Here is a 22,657-nt window from a genome sequence, read left to right as displayed (position 1 = left end):
ATGCCATTTCTTCTCTTAGTGTAGCTGTTTCCTTCAGTTTGAAAAATTCCCTCTTGGTTGTGTGGGGGGAGCAGAGGAAAGCAAAAGGGAGGTAAAAGTACTCATAAGGGAGTTCCAAGGCTCAAGAATATCATCATTAAGGTTGTATGACAGTGAGAAGTGGCTAAGGGGGAGGACTTCAGTGGCCCTGTCCGCAAGTTGCTCAAGCTGCCCCAATGATGCCACCTTAATGAGTAGCCAGGCTTGACTGAGCTTTTCTAGAGAGCAGCTGTCAGAGTCATTCATGCTCATGGAAGTACTCACCCCACCAAACCAGACTTGGTAGAATTATTTCCCAGATGTGTGTCCTGCTTAAAGTTCTTATCAATTTGATACAAAATAGGGTGTCTGTTATATTAACAGTAGGAGGGAGGAACTTCAATTCAGAAGGCCTCTCTTATATTTACCCATATGCAACTCTGAGGGTCATGTTCTAATTGTGTTTTTTATATTGGTTGTGGTTAGGCAAATCAACCCAAGAGTTTCTCAGAGACTGTGATGGAAGGACATTTTAGTTCTGTGTACTCACTCAGGAGCATACATGACAAGGCTGGTCTAGGGCTGGTGCAAGAGCCTTGTAGAAGTCAAGGTTGTAAGAATTCTTCCCCTTAGTTTTTTTCCCTGGGGAAAAAAATACACACACACACACACACACACACACACACACACACACATATGTATATACATATGTATGTGCATGCATATTACTGTGTTTAATAATTTTTTTCAGTCATCAGCATATACATATGATTACAGCTATTCTTTTTCTCTTATTTATCTCTCATCCTCTTTATTTCTCATCTATTATCCAGCCACCGGACACTTACTGTTCAGATCACGAGAAGGCCCAGCATAGTGTGAACAGTACCACAATTAGGCAGGTGGCCCAGAATTATATAATAAGCAGGGTATTGCCAAAGTTCAATATTTCACTAAAGAGGTAGAAAACAGACTAATAGACACTATGCTTTACCTTGCTGTCTCCTTTCAAAACTTGGCATCACCCATCTACCAGACTGGATGCACATTATATTTGACTTTTGTCTAGTTAGGGTTTTTGTTGCTGTGATAAAACACCATGAAGAAGGCATGTTGGGGTAGAAAAGGTTTATTTGGCTTATACGTTTACATCACTGTTCATCAATGAAGGAAGTCAGAAGAATGCCAACGGGGCAAGAAACTGGAGGCAGGAGCTGATGCAGAGGCCACAGAGGAATGCTGCTTACTGGCTTGCTCCTCCTGGTTTGTTCAGCCTGCTTCCTTATAATCAGAGGACCACCTGCATAGGGATTGTCTCACATACAATGGGCCTAGCCTTCTCACATTAATGCTCCAGAGCATATGGAGACATTTCTTAATTGAGGCTCTTTCCTCTCCAGTGACTCTACCTTGTATCACATTAATATAAAAACTATCTGGTACAACTTTCTAACTTCCATTCAGTATTAAGTGTACAACATGACTTCTTTGTTTACTGTATGAGATTGACACCTGGATCCATTATTTGCTGCTATAAATATGGCTACAGAGATCATAGTCACTGTCTTTTTGTGGACTTCAGTAATGACATCATTGGGATATGTCCTCAAATTGAACCTTCTGGAAACCAGGACACATGTTGATGTATAAGAGTATATCCTGGCTTAGCTTTATCCCTTTTAGGATCACATGGTCCCCTATTACTCTTTTTCCTGGCTCTTCCTAGCAAGATTAACTTGTTGATAAGGAATTGGTTTTTATATGTGTATTTTTTCTGATTATTAACTTACTGCATAATTATATCTGATTAACAGGGATATTTATTTGTGCATCATGCTCATGGTGAGGTCAGAGGACAACTTGCTAGAGTCAGTTTTCTTCTTCCACCATGTCTGTTCCAGAAATAGAACTCAAGTTGTCAGGCAGGGTAGCAAGCATCTTCAGCCCCTGAGTCATTTCTGAGGACCCTGATTACAGAACGTTTAATCTCTCCTTCTTTGTTTACTGCTCATTTCTGATATTTTTATTTCACACTTGTGTTAATGTTCAATATATGTACTGAGGAACTTCTATCCTACCCCACTAGTTGTAACATTATTTTTCCTATTCATTGGTCATTACCTCATGATTCAAAGCAATTACAAGTACAGCGACAACTGGATGTTCACAAATAAAGGAATCACATCAGGCTCCAACACCACACCACATATGGAATTTAATTCAAACTGGAACAGTGACCTAGATATATAAGGTATAATCCATGAAGGCCTTGGAGGAAAACATAAGAACAGTTATTTCTATACTTGACTTTAGTAGTGAGATTCTTAGCTGCAGCATGCATACCTCATGATCAGAACAGTATTAAATAAGGAGAACATCACTGGAAAAAAAGCAATCTGTATGCATCAAAGGACATTATCAAGATAGCAAAGAGGCAGTCTATATAAAATGTCCAAAATAGATAAAGCTACAGAGACAGAGAGAAGATTGGTGGTTATATGTCCAAAGGGAGGAAGAATGGAGAGTCACTGCTTGATGGTTAAACAATGTGTTTGAAAGGGGATGAAGATAAGATCACAGCATGGCACTGATGTTTTCCTATAAATTATTGACTTTATACACAAGAATAATGACATTAAAACCTGAAAAAGGCACAATAGCAGCTATTATCTAACCATTACTAAAATTTTAGACTCTCTCTTTAAATTTTTATTTATTTTTAAAATTTTACTTGTTTGTGTGTAACTGAATGACGATACATGTATGTGCAGGATGCTGGAGCCAGTAGAAGCCAAAGAAAGGAATCAAGTCATGGACAGAAACTGGAATTTCCAGAGGTTGTAAGCAGCCATGTGAGTGGTGGGAAATGTCCCTGTGTCCTCTGCAAAAACAGCAACCTTTCCTAGTGTTTGTGCCTTCTCTCTAGCTCCATTATAGCATTCTTGCACAGTCAAGTCAGTTCTAACTGGCTATAAATTACTGGCTAGGCTATCAATCAATAGCATAGCAGAAGGTATTTGGCATCATTAGACATAACCTGGTAAAGGGCATAGATGCATTCAAGACAGGGAGAGTTGAATGCAGGCATTATAAGATCAGGCTGACAAGAAGAAAGTGTCTTCATCTTAGAACATGACTTCCCCCTACTTGCCCATCTTGACAGAGCTGTAGGAGTGGTAGGGATACTGAAGAGAGAACTCTCCCTGTGTAGTATATGTGTCTTTATGGAGATGAGAACCTGCCACAGAACAGGATGCTGTTTGCTTTGTTGTGCCTGATGAAGAAAAGGAAGGGGTGGTCAGCACAGAATGTTGGGACAGAAGAGGCACAGCAAAATTCTATGATGGCAGAGGCTGCTGCAGCCTCTGTGCCTTCCTCATTGATCTCCACTACACTCTGGTGAACAAACTTGGACACACACAGGTTTCTCTCTGGAGACATTCCTGATAAGTCAGCCTTGTCCTCTTGGAAGACATCCACCACTCCCAAGCGCTGAAACAGAGACTCCATGTCATAATCCTCTTGGAGTTTAAATTTTGGAAGGAAAACCTCAACATCAGTGCTCTTCATAAAATCTGCTTCCATCCAGGCTGTTAACTTCTCAAAAGTGAGATTGTTTTCCACCTAACAAAGAAGAATTTGAGAATTTCAGATTCACCTTTGAGGTCTTCCTCAGAACCACAGAGCACTCCTATTCACAGTACCTTCTAACACCATTCAAGGCACACTGCTTATTCATAAAAAGGCAGTGTGACAGTCCACTGTCCTGCTAGCTTGTATGTGTCTTCCCTGATGGTCATGGTTGACAAGCAGCCCAGGGATAGAAAGACCTGGTTGCCCTCCCAGAAATTACATCTAAGACATCTTTTATTCTGACAGGTGTCCATGTCCAGGTGATAATAGTTTAGGTTGTATTTGCTTTTGTTTTCTTGAACTAGATTTTGTTTCAAAGCTAGTGAATCACTGCTGCTAAAATAAAAATCAAAGCTCTGAAAGAAATTAACTCTTATTATGAGCCACACCAGAAGGGAAGTCAATCCAGGGTAGAATTAATGTGTTTGGTGAGCTGTTGTGACTTGAATGTGAAATTCCACCCAAATGTTCATAGCAGACCATTGTTTTGAAACATGTGGCAACATTTTGGGAGGCAGCTAAATTATTTTTTAGCTGAATGAAGGTTATAGTTGCTGGAGATGTTTCTTAGAAGCTCATCTTTGATCCTATGTGTCTTTTCTCCTTTCTAAACTTCCTATTAACTGAAAGATCTGTATTCCCTTCAATGTGCAGCTGCCACCATATCAACCAGTGATGGAACAGGTAACTGAAATGAATGCTCTGAAACTGTGAGCCTATATAAATCCTTCCTGCCCTAGGTTATCATGTCAGGCATTTTGTCAGTGATGAAACACAGTAATATCCTAGAGAAACTATGCCACAGTTAGGGTGCTGGATGCTGAGAACTATGGTGCAGGTCTGCTTACAAAGACCCCTTAGGTAATGCACAATCTACTGCCCACCATTCAGAGGATGGCTCACACACCATGGGAAATCCTGCCGCAAGGAAGACCAAGAACTGTTATAATGACCTGCTTGACTCTGCTCTCTCCAGCTGCACCCCTCCTCTTCCTATTTATTAGGTCAAAGTTTAACAGTTCTTTGTGCATTTTCTCAGATATTGAATAAAATGCTAACAAAGATCATGACATGGATTATATTTATGGAGGAGGACTATTTTCCAAGCACTGTGCTATGTTTATCATTTGAGATGCCCAGATTTCATTCTATCAGGTAGCCATTATCTATTCTAGTGATGAATTTATGTTATATGGCAAGGGCACAAAGGCTACAATGGGAGTCTTGGGCACAGATTTAAGCCCAAAGCCCAGTGCCAACACACACAACTCAATGCTGGGTCTGTGAGTACAACACACTCAACTGGTACTAGACAAAATAAAATCATTTACTTCTGTTCTAATGACAAAGGACAACAGGGACACTGGATTCTTCTGGAAGACATTTAGAGTGATGAATTTTGTGGACTCTTCTGGCTCACCTTGCTGAGGTCCACACCCTCATCTGGGAGCAGAACCACCAAGCTCAGCTCCATTCCTTCATATGGCATCACCAGCACTTGCGCCTGCACCTCCTTCACATAGGCGAGGTTATATGTGTCTTCACGACACATCATCTGCACTGGCCTTTTCTCATCCTGAACACAGAAATACATGGCATAAAACGTATTACTGAGAGTGGTCAGGGTCTCCAAATGAGCTGCAGTTAATTTCAGGGCTCACAATAAAATTTTCAGCACTCACAATGTAAACAATATTCATGTTCCAGTGACTGTTTAGACAATGTCTGCCCTCTTCTTCCTGATTTCATTGAAAATATTGAAGGTAAGTAGATATGGGACCGTTTCTGTTAGGGTGTGTTCTATGTGGTAAAACACCATGCCAGAATAGCAACTTGAGGAGGAAAGAATTTATTTCATAAACAACTCTCAGGTCACATCCATTGCTGGGGTAATTCAGAGCTGGAACCAGGCTGAAGCCATGAAGGAATGTTACTTATGGGCATCTCCCCAGTGTTTGCTCAGCATGCTTTCTTACTTAACTCAGGACAACCTGCGTGGTTTTGGCACCACCCACAGCATTCTGGGCCCTCCTCCAGCAGCCATTATTGAGAACATGCCCAGCAGATTTGCCTATAGATGAATCTTATGGAATCAATTCCTCAATTTAGAGTTCTTCCTTTTTTTAGCTTGTGCCAAGTACATACACACACACATACAAACACACACACACACACACACACACACACACCAAGAACAAAAAATAATCAGGACAGGAGCTAACTGCTAAAAGTCAATTGTGTTATCTAGAAAAAAAAACATAGCATTCACATATTAATATTCTAAAGCCTTAGAACTGGGTTTAAATATTCTACAAATGCTCATGTTTCAAAGCCTTTTTCCCCAGATAGCCACGACCAAGAACTATTCAAACTTTTAGGAGGTAAGGATTAATAGGAAAAAAGCTAAATATTTGAAAGGGAGTTCTCCTGAAGGCACTCTAGCCCCTTTGTGTTTCTTTCTTTTGCTTCCCGGGTACTGTGTGGTAAACTAGCCTTCACCACGCATTCCTGTCACTCTGTGATGTACCATCATAACCTGGAATAATTGGGCCAGTGGACGCCAAATGAAACTTTTATAACCATGAGCCAAAATAAACATGTCCTACTTTTAAGTTGATTATCTCAGAGAGTTTGTTACACTAATGAAAAGATAACTAACATATCTGATGCAGGATTTTTATCATTTAATGTAGTCAACAGTCATATCTAGGAAAACAGTATAGTCAAATATGAAAAACAGAAAAAATATCATAAAGTAGACTGGAACATTTTCATAGTGCTGTGACAGGCCTATGGACAGATGCATTCTCTCAGAAAACAGCTGTAGCTGTCTCCTAAGAGGTTCTGCCAGAGCCTGACAAATACAGAGGCGAATGCTCACAGCCAACTCTTGGACTGAGCACAGGGTCTCCAGTGAAAGAATTAGAGAAAGGACTGAAGGAGCTGAAGGGGTTTGCAACCCCATAGGAAGAACAACAATATCAATCAACCAGACCCTCCAGAGCTCCTTGGGACTAAGCCACCAACCAAAGAGTACACATAGAGGGACCCATGGCTCCAGCCACATATGTAGCAAAGGATGGTCTTCTCCGGCATCAATGGGAGGAGAGGCCCTTGGTCCTGTGAAGGCTCAGTGCCTCAGTGTAGGGAAATGCCAGGGCAGGGAGGCAGGAGTAGGCAGGTGGGTGGGGGAACACCCTCACAGAAGCAAGGGAAGGGGGGATAGGATAGGGGGTCTCCGGAGGGGAAACCAGGAAAGGAGATAACATTTGAAATGTAAATAAGGAAAATATTCAATATTAAACAAACAAACAAACAAAAGCCTGACAACAAGACAACAGGAGCACACAGGCTCAAATGTTCATGAAAACCTCTTAAACCATCACAAAGCAGAAAGATCCAGAACACAGACATTCACAGGCTTAGGGCAGAGCTGCATCTTGATATCCCATCAGAGAGAGGGAAGGGAAATCCCAAGTTAAATTACTCCAAGATGGGGAACCACATGGACATGTTTCTATGTGACTCAGTCTGATAACCCATCACAGAGCAGAAAATTCTTCTCAACCCATTAAAAGCTAGGGGGCCATCTGGAAAGACCCTCATGTATCTATCTTCTTGTCCTTTATGCCAGCAGGTTCAGTTCTAGTAGTCAATCAGTATTGTTCAAACTTTTAAAGTGTTTCAATAATGTGTGAAGATTTTGATTATAGTGGTACAATAAACATAAGAATTTGCTACAGACCATTCAGAATAAAGATTAAATTCCCAAGTTAAAAAAAAACTCATTCTTTTACAAACATTTTTAGAGTACTGTTAATAAAAATAGAATGGGAAGTTTAATATTCATAATGTTCCTGAATGCATTAAATTATATCTTATAGGTATTGAGTAAACTATTCGAATATCTACCTTAATTCAAGTTATATTCTAATTCAGACTGAGATCTCAGTCACTGTTTTAAATATTAGAAAGCTATAAATACATACTATTTAATAATGATAAGTGGACCAGTAATTTAAAATGTTTATTTTAATTAAGAAATTATTTATTATATAAATGTTTATATATTCCTTTCTACCCTGCCTCATGCTCCATACAGGTTTTATACTACATTAACACCTACGTTTTTGATTTCTTGAACTCAAAGGAAAATGTAGTTTCTAGAATGAGGTAGAAACAGAGGTTTTTATAAGAAATGATCAAAAGTAGCATGAGCCACCGATAGACGGTAAAACCACACAGCAACATATAGATATATATTCCTTATATCTATCATTCTTCTATGGAGTTTAAAGCTTCCATTAAGAAATATAAGTCTCAAATGGTTTTTGTGCATTCCTGATTTCATTCTTTCTGGTCTGAAAGTCAAGGCCAGAACCCCACATAGGATATGCAGTCTTTACCACTGAGCCCAGAGCTACACAATCACGATCAAAGCTTTCCATACAGTCTCTTCACTACACTGACATGTATGTTTAGATGCTGTTCCTTACGTCATCTACTTTAAAAGATATTTCCATTGTACATTCTTTGAGAAACTGTGGCGGCCACTTTCCTTTGAAATATAAGGGAATTGTCCTTTGAATTCTGGGTGCTGTTTCTTACCTTGTTTATTTTAAAGGGCATGTCCATTGTGTACTCTTTGTTAAATGGTTGATGCCACTTTCCTTTAAAATATAAGGCATTGATGAGAACCAGCCTGGTTTCTGAATCGACGGAGCCACCTGACAACAACTCTGGAATTTTACCTATTGAGAAAGCAGAGACTTCATTCAGGTTCCTTTCATATGTGTATGAGACATTAACTGATAAGACATCTAAGCATCACGTTTTCATATTTGTGGAATTTGGATAGGCCTATTAAAAATGATTCAAACGAAAGCACTAATGCCCACGTTTGACTTGAGGTCATGCACACTGGAGGAACATCATCAGGTGAGGATGGTGGAAGTCTTGTAGGTCCCTCAAGGAAAGCAGGTTTGGGCAAAGCAAAAAAAGAGATTTCAGGACGATGAACAAACCAAGCAGAAAATGTGGGAGGGAACCATGGTTACCCCTGGGGTGGCTACTGTTGGTTACCATCTTAATTGGTTCTGGATTCAAACAGAGGACATGTCTCTGGTCTGTGGGGACATTTCCCAGAATATAGACAGGTCACTCCCTCCGGTGGGCAGCACAATGCTGTGCTGCCAGATATAAAGGTCTGAGACAGAAGCAGCCTGCTTTTGTCTGCCTGCCTTCAGTCCTTGCTGGTGAGTGCACTGTGCCTGCCATTTTTAGCTGACAATTGATTTGGCCATCATGAGAACACAGACTTGTGGCTCTGAAGAATCCTCTAGGCCTTCCATGCCAGACTTGGCCTGCTAAGGTCTCCATTCTCCTAGATCCAGCAGCTACCGGATACTCAGTCTCTCCATATGCAGGTGGTCACTATCCATTCAACCTGTATTGTGTATGCAAATCTATTGAATCCCCCCTAAATCCCCGCCATTCTGTTCCTCCAGTGAACCCTTACTAATATACTAAGGTTAAATACCCAGTCTCATCTAGCGCTCCATGGTCAATCCCAGGTCTGACATACCACAACACGTCAGAAACTCAAAATCAGAAAGAAACTAGTGTAGGAGGCATGACTATTCCACACTTAGGAGTGCTGTTCATTCCTAAGAGAAAATGTGGATAAAGGGACAAATTCCCTTCTTCTCTATTAATGGGTAGTCTTTCCCTGATCAAGGCAATCCTTGCTAATTTACAATATCAAGATCATACAAGAGGCAAAACTCTAACAAGAAATGTGCAAATAATTGATGAGTCTAAGAAAAGATTCTTATTCTTTACTCTGTGTTAGCAGAAGTAAGAATGTACCTAGTGATAGAGAGGGATCTGAATGGTTCAAATATCAGACAATGATCTCAAAGACTAATGCTGGAACCTGTCATCTCTGGAATAAAAACAAATAAAGTTCAACCCCAAATGGAAAGCTCGTTCAGGTTAATGTAACTGAGCAGCTGGCAGGGTCTTCAATGGAAATCAAGTCTAATTCTGATGAATGTAAGTAACCAATCTAAAGCAGGAACTGTGGAAGCAGAAACAGTAGTCTCCTTCAGAGGTAAAGGTGGTGACAGCTAAGACAACACAGACTGTGAAAGAAGCAGCCCTAGAGCAGGATTAAGGGGAAGGTCTATCCATGAATCTCCTTCTCAGAGATGGCAGAGTCACATGACCTGCGAATGCTGCAAACCACCCATGTCTTCTAAAGTAAGCTGTTAGACTGGAAATCATTTGCGTCAGTCCTCACCTGTGCTAGGTAGATATACCAAAAAACTCTGTGTTTCAAATCTAAGTGTCTGAGTAGAACCTCCATGAATTCCCTGAGCTCTAAATTATACCAGGTGGTCTAGATAGTCAGAATGGCTTTGACTCTGAAATGGCTGTGAGATCAGTCTGTGGTGGGGAGAAGGGAACGAAGAGAAAGGCAGAGAAGGAAAAAGAGAGAGGGTGGATGGAAAGGACAAGAATGTGGTGTGTGAAGTAACTTGAAATTCTGACCTTCAGTTTGTTTGGAGACCCATGTGTTTATGTGTTGCCTGGACACCTCTGCTTCTTCAGCAAAGGAGAGCTGCTCCATCTCTGAGTCATAGAAGTGAAGAGAGGACTCCTTAAAGGTCTTTGGAGAGAAAATATTCAGTAAGGTAACATTACAAAATGACATTTCAGCAAGCTTTCCAACCTACTGAATACTATGGCATTAAAAACCAAAAACTAAACTAAACTGAGTGTAGATATCACACTCAGCGGTTAAGAGCACTGACTGCTCTTCCAGAGGTCCTGAGTTCAATTCCCAGCAACCACATGGTAGCTCACAACCATCTATAATGGGTTCTGATGCCCTCTTCTGGTGTGTCTGAATACATCCACAGTGTATTTATATAAATAAAATAAATAAATCTTAATAAAAAAAAAACCCACAACATCTTTAAGTACTGAAACTTTGCAACTGAGATATGAGTAAATAAAAATTACAAGTAGTCAATTTAAAAATATTTCAAAATATCATTACAGAATTGTGATATTTTGGGAGAACATTTAGGTGAGTCTCATTTTGTAGCCGAAGCTGGCCTAGAACATGTGACCCTCTTGGCCATCTAAATAAAGGTATTATAGATATGTAGCCTCACACTGAGTAGAACTAGACCTGTAATTTTCTCGTATTCTCTAGGGTCCTTCTCATAGGCTCTACAACAACAACTGCCTTGCATTCAACTGCTATTATTCTACTAATACAACTTACTTGGAGGACTTCACAAGTTTTGTCTGCAAAGAGCCTGTTGGCCACTCTAAGAGAGTACTTTCTGTCTGGCTTGTTCAGCTTCCTGAGAAGCAACTGGAAACCCTGATGGATGCCTTCCTCTTTATTCAAACCAAGTGCCTGGGAAGGAAAAGATGAAACATTCTGAGTTCAGTAATAAAACAATTTGTTTCCAAAGGAATTGTCAAGGTGATGAGATGACTCAGAAAGTAAAGTACATGAGCATCTGAGTTGGAGTCTCAATAAGCATAGAAGATGGGCCCAGTGGTGCATGGGGGTCATCCCAGCACTGGGAGGAGCCTGATGAGAGAGAGTAAGACAACCAGAACTGACTCCTCCCACCCCCAACAAGAGGTATATACAAGGGCATGTACACACACACACACACACACACACACACACACACACACACGCTATACATGAGCATACATGTTATATACATACATAAGATCTGTATATGAGTTGATTAGTGAACCTGAACCTAGAAAAGACCATGAGGACCAATTAGGGAGAAGCCTCTCTACACATGCATGGCCTCGTGGACTATGTTTGGAGATGACGAGACCGAGCACTTACACCCGAAAGGATCTTCATGAGAAAGAAAGTCCTGGCAGACCACAGAGCAACAGTGATGACTTCCCACTGTGAAGCTGAATGCTGACAATTTGTTTCTGTTTTTGTTTGTTTGTTTGCTTGCTTGCTTTTTTTCTCAGACAAATGGCTCCTGCCTGTTCAGGAACGCTGTGAGGTCAGGAACCCATTCCTAATTTGGAATGCTCTCAGGATGCTTGTCAAAAAGTAATGAACCCAATGTCCAGTTAGGACATGGACTAGCTCCACACATTTGCCCCCTTCAGTATTTTAGCTGAAGCAAGGCATATTAGACAAAATAAAGAGAAGGAATTATCTTTCCTTGCAAACAATTAATTACAAAGACTGTTGCTCTAAAAAATAAAATAGATCCCAGCAAACTCTCTTTCAAATAATTTAAACATCTTTTTATTTTCTCAAATTGCAGTACTTGAGACTGTACCTAAGTTATAACCCTAAGACCTTCCCTCCATCTTTTTTTTTTAACGTCTTAATTTTTCTAGAACTAATTTGCCCAGGGTAGTCTCAGACTTGGTATCTTCATATCTCAGTCTCCTTAGTAGCTGTAATTAAAGGCCTGTAACACCAAGTATAGTATAAAATTATTCATGCACCACTGTTAATTAGATTCTAGACAATGTACTGAGAGTCACCCCAAGTTATGACTCAGGAAATCTCATTGCCCTTAAAGAAGTCTTATTGGAGGAGACTCTGTCCTTCCTCTTTAGCCCCTGCCCCATGAAACAGTGTGTGCACATTCCTTCTGTCCCTTCTCAGCAGTTCTTATGCATGTGACTCGGGTGTGACTATGACAGAGAACATACCTGAGATATCTGGACTGCCGTCTGTCCCTTTGCACCCAAGAGAACCATAGCTAGAGCAGAGGAGATGCTCGCAGGAGAATAACATACATTTTTGGAAGGGTTGCTTTGACATAGCATCTTCAAAAGATGGATGGCAAAGGTGCCATTTCCTTCAGACAGAGTATTCATGATGCAGAGTCTGGAGGGAAAGGAGATATAAAAATCAACGTAGAGCTGAAGGTTCATTGTTCTCAGGCAGGGAAATCTGGGACTCTGTTTCTGGTTGTCATTTCAAAGGTCATAGGTACCTTAAATTAGATTTCAAAAATTCATTCTAGATTACAGTCCTTCCAATTTTAAGGTTATTAGCTAAGTGTGGTCATTGCAGCAAACCAAACTAGCTTCTTCTCATCTGCACAGGGAGAACGCAAGATCATCAGGAGCACAAACACAAAACACAGCAGAGAGAGGTGGTATTCAGCCTTCTCCCATACAGACCAACGCCTCTCTTCTGAAGACAATAGAGTTTGAAGAAGGAAGAAGAGGAAACGAAGAAGAAAACAACCAGGAACATTGGGTCCTCTTGCCTGACTCAGCAACTCTGTATCCTGGACGCTGCCTGTGAAGACTCCTGTGTTACCCATGAAGAATTAGACAGTATCCTCCCCACTTTCGAGATGCTACAGAAAAGACACTGAGATGCTAAATGAGACCCAAAGACAAGCTAGCATTATTACTGTGTTGTGTATTGGGGAGCATTCCCCTGCAGTAGCTGCTCAGAGGACCTTGCATCAGCTGCAGGCACCCTGGCTGCTTTTCTACTGATTATGACTCATCTTCCAGATGGATGGACAGCTTGGCCCAGACTAAGTGACTGCTCCTGACACTTTAACCCAGTTCTGAGTCCCTGTGCATCCCATGGCTGTGCTCTCACTGTTCCAGGGTTCACCTTTGAACCCTCACATATGTTCAGAGTGCTTCCTACTGAGTTAACATGCAGATCACATAGCCTAGGGAGCATCAGAACACTCAAACCACACTTCTTCCCATTCCTCAGACAGAGGGACACAGCAACCTGAGAGTGTACTCGGATCCTCTGGCTCCTCCCCTTATGACTTCCAGGGCTCTGGAGGAAAGGTGGGGCTGCTTTATTTCAAAGACTTACTCTCTGGCTAGTCCTCTCATCTAACCCAGCTTGCCCCCTTCTCCTGCATTCCTGCCCTTATGTCACTTTAAAGTTGCTTCTGAGTCCTTGAAGTGCAGTTTATTTCACCTAGAACATTCCCTACCCCATCCCTGTCACTGAGTTCAAACTACTCCCCTTTCCCAACTTCATTGGAACAGGACAGCCTCAGGGCCTCTGCTCTCCTTCCCTAGTGCAGCTTCCCCACCCCAGGTCTGCTCTTAAGTGTCACCTTTCTCTTAAGTGTCACCTTTCTCTTACTGATTGCTGTCCTTTCTACTCCATATTCTGGAGCTCTCTGAAGGTAAGGGGGATGTCTGGCACTCTAATAGTAAGCATACTCAAATAAAGGGGTATTTGATTTCTCAGATAAAGTTATCAAAGATATGATCACTGTCAGCATGGAGTGAATTATTTTATAAATGAGAATGAGCAGTGCTCAAATTTGTACCAGAGACCCCAGATGTTTAAAGGGTCCGGAAGTAAGAGAGGGATTACTTTGCAAGATCCACAGGGAGAAGACAGAGGCTTTCAAATTGCCTAGGTGGTAAGGACTGATAGAAAGCATAAAAAGATACCAGTGGAGAGGCCGCCAATATCCTGCAGTCCCCAGGCCTGGCTCAGGAGGAGCCAACACAGCTTAGAAACCAGCCCTAAGATCTGCATCTCTGCCATTGGCCAGCTGGAGATCCTAAAGGAGTCACCATTTAAAAAGCTCATCAGACATTACCTCCCAGCTGTCTCTTTCCCTAACTAAGCAGTCTTGTTTTCCCTCCTGGACTCAGCCTATGCCTTGTAAACATGACCTCTGCGGGTCCCACAGCGCCACCCCGAGCCAGATGCCCGCACCTACCACAGTTGCGGCTTCTCAATCCAGCGTTTGCAGCCTTGATGCTCCCAGTAGGCTTTCAGAGCTGCCTGTACAAGGCAGGGACTTCTGGTTTTGTGCTCCTGCTCAGGGGCGGGGAGACAGGCTGCTTCTGGCTCTGGCGACCACAGCAGGAAGAGGATGAGTGGGGGTTGGGAAAAAACTGGGTCCTTAGAGAAAGTGAAAGTAGCAGGAGTTTTCGCTGTGCACCAAGGGAGAATGTCAGGGATTTTAATAAAACTCTGGGCCTGCGGGGTGGCAAGTGGTAGATGTGAAGGGTGCCCCGTGTCTAAATCCATTTCCACACACCCAGCCTCCTCTCCTGGCAAACACTAACCCATTTTCTGGCTTTTTTAACCAGTCATGAGCACTTTGTTTAAACAGAGTATGCAATCATGTGTGTGGTCTTTTGCTAAACAGATGTTTCTGAGGCTCAGCCTTAAGTGTTCAAGGTGGCAGTGACCGGGGCACAGGCGACAGGCTTGCCACACGATGTGAGCTGTGGGCATTGGAATATGTTTAAAAAAAAAAAAAAAAAAAAAAAACTCAACTCAAGTGAAACCACCATTCTTGACTTTGCCAGAGAAAGAAATTTCTGAAAGAGATCGTATGAGATGGAGTTGGATTTATTGAGAAGCAAACACAAATATATTTTTAAAAAGTAATACAGAAAGGGAAGAAAAGTAGGAAAAGAGAGAATGAGACACACCTAAGCATGCAGGGCTCTCAAGACGAGCATGGCTGCAGTGACTCAGCAGTAGCCTCATGTGTGGCTTTGGTGGCTCTCAGATGCTACATCTTACAAAGTTGCTGAGAAAACCTCATTCTCCTTTGTAGTTAATAGAGATTCAGTATTTCTTTGTTCAGTTATTTAAGGACAAGCTTTTAAAATGACAAAGAATGAAACTATACGAGGCCAAACGCATAAGTAGAACTTCAACATAGGAAGCCTTGGTGGGAAACAGGAAAGAACATTAGGAAGACTTCTCAGACACAGGAGAGGCTCACCCTGTCTATAGGATGAGTCACCCATTTTGCTAACCTTGAGAGTCCATTCAATTTTAAACCCTGTGGTATACTCAATCTAGAAAGCTTTCTTTCCCACGTGTTCTCCTTGTGGCTCATGGCTTTTCTCCAATCTCTTCTTCCCTGAAGCTTGCTGTGTTGCTTTTTGGCTTCTCCAAGGTGCTCATCCTCTCAGCTCCATTTTCCACAAGAATCTCCTCACACCACTCTCCTCTAACCCCTGACCCAGCAGGAAGTGACAGCAGCTGCAGGACCTTTAGCTCCTGGCTTTCTTGATCATCTTGCTTGAGGCAAGGTTTGGCTTCCTTACCTGCAACATCTGCTTCCTCACCCTCTGTCCTCCACCAGCAGGAGGAGATCCAACCTCCTGTCCCTTTAGGTTACCGTATTTTCTCTCCTTTGATCAACAGCCAGTCTGACCACCTCCTGTCTTAACTTTTGTTCTTGGGGTCACTTTCCCCCTGATCCCACGTCACTGAAGCAGCTGGCCCACTGCTATCTTCCTCTTTGTCCTTGTATCTTTTTTTTTTTTTAATTAGGTATTTTCCTCATTTACGCAGTATCTCCTTTCTGTTCTGCTTCTCCTTCCTCACCCCAGCTCCATCTCATTCAACAATGAACCAACTTATTTTTTTATTCTTGGCTAGAATGTTCTAGCCTTTTATCTACTCACTCACCCCCCAATTTGGTTTTCTGGATGTAGTCTATTACTACATGGACCTGCCCTTGAAAACAGCACCCACTCTACAGAGCACAGGTCCCACAGCAATACGCTTCTCCATGGACTTCGTCTCCCTTAAGTAAGTTATTGTGATCATTCTCAGTGCACTTCCTGCTTGATGGCATGGACTCTCATTCTTCTCTCACTTGGAGAATTTTATGGAGTCAAAATTTTCCATATTTTTGCTGCTTGGGGCTTCTATCCCAGAGAGCTACAACAGCAACCCCCTATGCCTAAGTTCCCTTCCTTGTGTTTCCTAAATAAATATGACTTTATGGGTACCTTGCATAGGAATTATAGTCAGGCACGATAAAGCATGGGTTAGAAGGCTGCCAAGGCATCTCTTGGACTATAAATAGGTTTTCTTCTAAGAGTCCTAGGAATTTGCATGCTCACATCTGGAAAAGGAGAATGACTCTGTATGCTTAGGCTGTAAGCATGATTGCTGTTTTACTCTTCTTCATTGAAATATCCATGCAGAGAATGAGTATTGTGTGCATGTCAGCAACCGTCACAGAACCTGTTAACTGGGCTGGCAAGAGTCTTAATCAGACCCGGGAATGTAGGACTTCATTCCTTTCCTGAATCTGCTTAACTATTTTGTTCTTTCCTTAGTATCTCAAGACAATATTTGTCAGACATTTGTTTCTTTGTCTGGTTAAAGATATTATCTAAATTAAGTTTGTATTCAATCAGTCAGCGTTAGATTGTTTCTATCTTTTATCTGGTATTAATTTTACTATGAATGTCTATGTATAAATTTGTGTATAGATATATGCTCTCTTGGCGTTACCTAGGGTATAGCCCAAGGAATTTCTGGGTCTTATGACAACTCTACATTTCATACTCTGAAGAACTAACTACCTACCTAATGCTTTTGAGGTCTTCTGTGTATTATATGCCCCACCAACAGGCTATAAGTTTCAGTTTCTTCCCGTGCATGTTTTTTCTTTTCTTATTTTAGCCAATCGGTGTGATAAGGTTACTCATTTACGGTTTTGAGTTTTCCCTGATGAGTAATGATGTCAATCATAAGCTCATGTGCTCACTGAACCTTTAAAAACCTTTCTATAAGACTGCCTACTCACATTACTTCCCATTTTTCTTGAGGCATCATCATCTTCATCTTCGTCATCATCATATTGCAAATGAATTGCATGACACCAATTTCTTTTTTTTTTTTAGATTTATGTATTTATTTTAATAAGTACACTGTAGCTGTCTAAAGACACACCAGAAGAGGGCATAGGAGAAGAAGCCACCATGTGGTTGCTAGGAATTGAACTCATGACCTCTGAAAGAACAGTCAGTGCTCTTAACCACTGAGCCATCTCCCCAGCCCCGACACCAATTTCTTAATTGCGTTCTCTGCTTACCTTTTTATCTCTGTGGTAAATTCTAAAACCTCCAAAAATACGTCAGGTGACTGTCATTTCCGTGAGATGTGATTCATGAAAAGTTCCTCCTAGCCGTAGTCACAGCTCTGGTCTGCCTCTTCCTGGAACCTGTGTGGCCTCTATTGAGAAAACTCCTTTTCATGCCTCCATAGCTCTCACTTAAGCCCCTTTAATCAGACATAATAATCTGAGAGTTGATTGGTTCGCTGTGAAATCTTTCTTTGGGTTGACTGGATCCAATGAAGTTGCTCTCACTTTAGAGGTGAAAGTTTTAGAATTCTGTTAAAAAAAGTGGCATGTCCTAACCTAGGTTTCTTTTTGTTCTTGTAGGTGGGAGGCTGGACCCTGAGACTGCCTTCCCCAGATTGCCTGTAGATCTCTATCCCTACATTCCTGTGGTTTGTGTACTGGACTGTCTAGGCCCACATGTTCCTGTGTGTGTACTGTGTAGATCATCCTGGGCCTGCGTCCCTGCTGGAAGTTATCAGCCTGGTGGTTTTTCCCCACAGTGAATAAATATGTCTTATTTGTCTATGACTCCTTACATTTTTCAGCCTCCAACCTCTTCTGATCTCCTCCTGTCCCAGAATCAGAATGTGGATCACACAGTGGCAGGAAGGTAGCTCCGGCTGGGAAGTGCTCCACCTTTGGTGGGTAGAAAGAGAGTACCTGAAAGAAGTGGTATGTAAGAAACAATACAGGAAAGTTTAATAAACTTCAAGAGGTGGTTGATCTGTGAAAACAGTTCAACAGTCTGTGAACTATGAATCCCCAGCAAGAGTCATTATCAGAGACATAAAGTATGGTGAACAAATAAATCAGTCACAGTTGGGTGCTGGTTGTTGTGGGAAATATTAAAAAAACAACAGCCAAGTTCCCGTGCTCCATCCAGCTACTCTCTGCCTACCAGCTCTCTGGTTGGGGCCAGAGCTCCCAAGTTCTCTTCACTGTGATGCCAGCCCCATGCAATGACTGCCCACCGCAAGGTCAGCCACCACATCCAGCAACCCTTCTAGAAACAACAATCTAGAATCTTATAATTAACAAGTCATATTTATTTATATATAAATTTTCAATTCACAAGATACCCACACAATGATTTCAGAGCCAATTGATAATGATACAAGCTGCCCACCTACATCAACCAAGTTACCCCAACTATTCTATCCCTTATGATATTCATAGTTACCTATGGCTATTAAAATCACACGGGATCAGGATCTTCTTCCTGTCTGTCTGTTTCCATCTTGGCTTCTCCTCGCCCTACTTTTAGTCTCTCTCTTTCTCTGTCCAATCACAGGTCTCCTGCTGCACTAATATTTTAACGTAATTGGACAGAGAAAATCCTACCACATGCAGTGATACACATTTGCCATGCTAGAATCAAAGGATAGAGACAAGCATATCTCTGTGTATTCAAAAGTAGCCTGGTCTACATATGAAGTACCAGACAGCCTGGACTATAAAGTGGAACTCTATCACAAACACACAAAAGAAAACAATAATCATATCAATAAACTGTTAGGGTTAGAGCCTGTGTTCTGGCAGCCCTAACAAGCCTGGCTTGGCCAGTTGTTCTTTAAAAGCAAATTTAAAGAGGTAAATTCATAGTAACACAAGACAAAGGAGGTTTAGTCAATGAGGCCACATAGGGGAGAGGTACTAATTATACAGTGTGCTCTGAGGTCCATAAGTGGAATTCATGATATGAGATTACAGAAAACAAAAGACTTGAGTTGATAGAGCTAAGCAGTCGAGATGTGATCCTACCTATCATTGTCCCATTGCTGTTTGACTCCATTCTGTCCTGCATGGTGGTCAGAGAAACCAGAAATCTCTCTCTGGAACACAATTTTTCTCTGGAAGGCTCTGGGATTTTACATCCATCAGCATGATGTTCCTAGATAAATGGAAATTCACTGGGGAACACTGTTTAAATAGTTTTTAGTCAAATGAAGTACAAATGTCCCTTTAGGGTATCTTTGTCCAACAGTCTGGAAACAGTATCTACTTGCTTCTAACACTATAGCCTTAGGGTATAATAGGCCTTTGTCTGAACAAATGCCATAAAAGGAATACAAGTGGAAACCAAGAATAAAACTCATCCAGTTACTGTCAGGAGACCAGGAATCAGAAACATTTGTCTATAACTTCTTGGCTTTGGCCACTTGGGTAACAGCTTTCCTGACCAATACCTTCTTGGTTTGAGATAGGGTGTCACCTTGAAGCCTAAGTTGGCTTTAACATATGACGCTCCTGCTTCAGGTTCTTAAGGTTCTACCATGGTCCAAGATCAAACTTTATGAGCTGTCTCACTGCCCCTCTACATTCAGTTTTTAACCTAATAGTATTATAAAACATAGATTGCTATTATAACTGCTACTGAAATCTGATAAACCATAAACACATGATGATGAGAACACAAATCACACAATCCAGCAACACTTCTAAACCATGTAACAGGCTGAAATACTCAACATGTCATCCAGTCTTAGGGAAGAATGGTCATATGGGAGAGTATGGAGCACAAAAAAGCCTTGTGGAATTGAATCTGTAGAAAGATTTTGCTTTTCTTTTCCTAAGACATTTCACCCAGAGCTGTTCTAACAGACAGTACACCCTTTTCTAGTTACTAAAAAACCTTTCCCTAAATGGACTGGGGCTTAGAGAATAAGCACACAGCCATTTCCATGTCTTAAGGATACCCACTGATTTTACCAAAAGAACCAGAAAACTGCAAATTATAATTCAAAATGAAAAACATTGATTAATGAAAGTAAGCACTAATGGGAATTTTTTAATTTAAATTTTATTTATTATTTTCAAATTTATGAACCTTCCCAAAAGAAGTTATTTAAGTTCAGAAAAAATAAGAACACAACAAACCAGGAGACCTAGCCAGACCACTCTAGTTGTGACACTGACCAAATTGAGAGAACAAATAAACACATTTTTGCTGTACATAGGGATACACAGAGTTACATTCTAGAAAGCTCCCAAGAACTGTTCTCACAGCTAGGGTATACAGATGAGGTCAGAGCCCTTCTAGGGTGCTGTAAATGTTCTTAGTCTCAAACTTCAACCATTTGAGCCTTTATTATGTCACAAGGGTCTAATGCCTGATACAACTATTAAAAAACACACAATAAACAAAGTCATTAGGCCATTCAAGCTGCTACAAGTTGATTGTATAAGGTTGAAACAAAGACAAGAAAAGGAGAAATCAGAATGTCCATGAATTGTGTTACCTTTTGATGGAGAAGAGAACTCACCATAATGCTCACCAAGATGCTGCTGGTTTGCTCAGAAGTTAGTTCCTATAAGGCATAATGTTTTTATACACTGTGTAAATTTTACCCTTGTGTTATTCAAATGCTGATTTCTCTGCCCTCATATCTTATTTCAATCTGGACATGGCATCATAATGCTTATACCAAGAATGTCCTGTCTCATGTTTGTGTAAACAATTCTTACCATTAATTCTCTGCCTTGTCACTAAATGCTAATCACCCAATTCCCAGGCAGAATAGAGAATAGGGTGGGACTTCTGAAAACCAGAGGAAGGAGAAAGGGGAAAGAGGAGGATTCAGATCATCAAGGAGGATGTGCTGGCGATGGGTACTATCAGGAGCCATGCTGACTCAGGAGCACTATAGGATCTAAGTCACTAAGTATGCTGGATGAGACACCACTATCCTATCTTTTTTTTTTTTAACTTAATCATTTTCACAAAGACAAACTCCAAATGCAATCCCTTCTTGAGGTACCAAGGATTTGGACTTCAAAATATCAATATCAAGGGACATAATTTAGCTCATGGTGATAGTGATTCAAATACATGCTAATGTCACATAATTATGGAGACCCCAGCTTGCCCTTCCCTTCAGAATGTGGAATGATACTTGCATATTTTTGTAATTCTTTCTTGGAAGCATTAACATTGGTCCTCACCAGCAGTTCAACACTAGGGTACTCAATAGCCATGCATACCCATGCTCACCAAAAGACACTGGATGGTATTCATCTAGCATCAAAGGCTAAGCACTCCTCCTTGGAGACAACACATCCTAACTCCAAAACATTTCTTGCTTTACAAAATTATTTAAAGCACCACATACTATTACCATCAGCTATGTGCATGGGATGGATGTGAAACAAAAATTAATTTCATATTCAGACCTCAAGGTATTGCCAAGATAACACAATACATACTGAAAATGTTTCAATACCAAGAAAAAAAAATAAACCACAACCCTTCTTGAGCCAAGAATTTTAGCTAAGAAATCTTCAGCCTGTCCTGGTGACCACCGTAACTATGTAAATTCTCAGCATGTTTTTCAATGGCCTCAGCCAGAACTCACAGACTTTCTGGCCCTTTGCTCAGGGTTCATCACAGATAAATAGGGACTGTCCAGGGTTAAAAATTATCACACTAAGCTCCTTACCTGCATGGGTTGGCTCTGCTGTCTGAGTATGCACCTGTCTGTTTTCCCCAGCTGAACAAACATTTCTAAGGAAAGAGGCAAGACTGGTAAAAATCTCCCATGTTAGTTTGTCTTACTGGAGTTTTAGTTTTGGTTTTAGGAGTAATGTTCTGGACTTCCCCCGCCCCTCAGTTTGAACAGCATCATTGAAAAGCACTCCCATTGACTTTGTAACAGCAATTTATTTCTCCAATTTAAAAGGAGCGTTAGCTAATGCCTTTGTGGTGAGTGTTGTAATTAGAAAAGACATCATTGGCCAAAGGAGTTGTACTTAGTTATGTCAATATTCATATGAACTCTTAGTTGTGTAAAGAGTTTGGCAGTTTTAAAAACTTGCACCAAATACAATTTATTCTATTTCAAAGTGTATAAGGGGTATGTGCTTGGGGTGAGGCAGGGGCCATGTGCACATAGTGCATGCACTGATGCAAGAAAATCACATCCATGTCCTGGCCTATCACTCCCTATCTGATATTTTTGAGGCAAGTTATCTCATTGAACCTGGAGCTAGGCTGACAGCCAGTAAGCCCCAATAATTCTCCTGTCTCCACTCTCAGACAGAACAAGGTGACCACACCATGGCTTTTTATGTACAAGCCTGGGGTTTCAACTCAGATGCTT

General features: G+C 41.2%; 1 protein-coding gene and 1 long non-coding RNA gene across 8 annotated transcripts; one reads left to right on the top strand and one right to left on the bottom strand.

Annotated features, from left to right (window-relative positions):
• Window positions 1-1,133: 1,133 nt before the first annotated feature.
• On the bottom strand, window positions 1,134-22,028 carry Serpinb9 (serine (or cysteine) peptidase inhibitor, clade B, member 9). 6 transcript variants are annotated; one of them, XM_006516625.3, is made up of 10 exons: window positions 21,998-22,028; window positions 19,323-20,869; window positions 18,098-18,221; window positions 14,394-14,578; window positions 12,379-12,556; window positions 10,946-11,083; window positions 10,204-10,321; window positions 8,260-8,402; window positions 5,072-5,227; window positions 2,209-3,642 (listed from the first exon to the last, which is right to left on the bottom strand). In XM_006516625.3, the coding sequence occupies exons 5-10, from the start codon at window positions 12,544-12,546 to the stop codon at window positions 3,241-3,243; spliced, it is 1,125 nt and encodes a 374-aa protein (XP_006516688.1). In that variant the 5' UTR covers window positions 12,547-12,556; window positions 14,394-14,578; window positions 18,098-18,221; window positions 19,323-20,869; window positions 21,998-22,028; the 3' UTR covers window positions 2,209-3,240. The 6 variants fall into 6 exon arrangements, with proteins under 6 accessions (NP_033282.1, XP_006516688.1, XP_006516691.1 ...); XM_006516628.3 differs by having other exon boundaries at window positions 14,394-14,526; XM_017315468.2 differs by lacking the exons at window positions 18,098-18,221; window positions 19,323-20,869; window positions 21,998-22,028 and adding an exon at window positions 17,532-17,546 and having other exon boundaries at window positions 14,394-14,526.
• Gm36181 lies at window positions 13,282-18,183 on the top strand. 2 transcript variants are annotated; one of them, XR_382177.2, is made up of 3 exons: window positions 13,282-13,494; window positions 16,138-16,234; window positions 17,883-18,183. It is a non-coding gene; the product is annotated as a predicted gene, 36181 (long non-coding RNA). The 2 variants fall into 2 exon arrangements; XR_382176.2 differs by lacking the exon at window positions 13,282-13,494 and adding an exon at window positions 13,773-13,844.
• Window positions 22,029-22,657: the final 629 nt, after the last annotated feature.

This window comes from Mus musculus, chromosome 13, assembly GCF_000001635.26.
Source record: "Mus musculus strain C57BL/6J chromosome 13, GRCm38.p6 C57BL/6J".
NCBI classification, from domain to species: domain Eukaryota; kingdom Metazoa; phylum Chordata; class Mammalia; order Rodentia; family Muridae; genus Mus; species Mus musculus.
Note: the sequence above shows the minus strand (reverse complement) of the source record. Positions and strands in the feature narration are given on the sequence as shown.

What these genes read in the sequence shown, in the direction of transcription:
- Serpinb9 (XM_006516625.3), bottom strand. Translation starts at nt 12,546, where the DNA reads ATGAATACTCTGTCTGAAGGAAATGGCACCTTTGCCATCCATCTTTTG. An exon ending in AAACTTGTGAAGTCCTCCAA is followed by an intron (nt 10,322 to 10,945) that starts GTAAGTTGTATT and finishes TTCTCTCCAAAG; the next exon opens with ACCTTTAAGGAGTCCTCTCT. An exon ending in AGGGTGTGGACCTCAGCAAG is followed by an intron (nt 3,643 to 5,071) that starts GTGAGCCAGAAG and finishes CTTCTTTGTTAG; the next exon opens with GTGGAAAACAATCTCACTTT.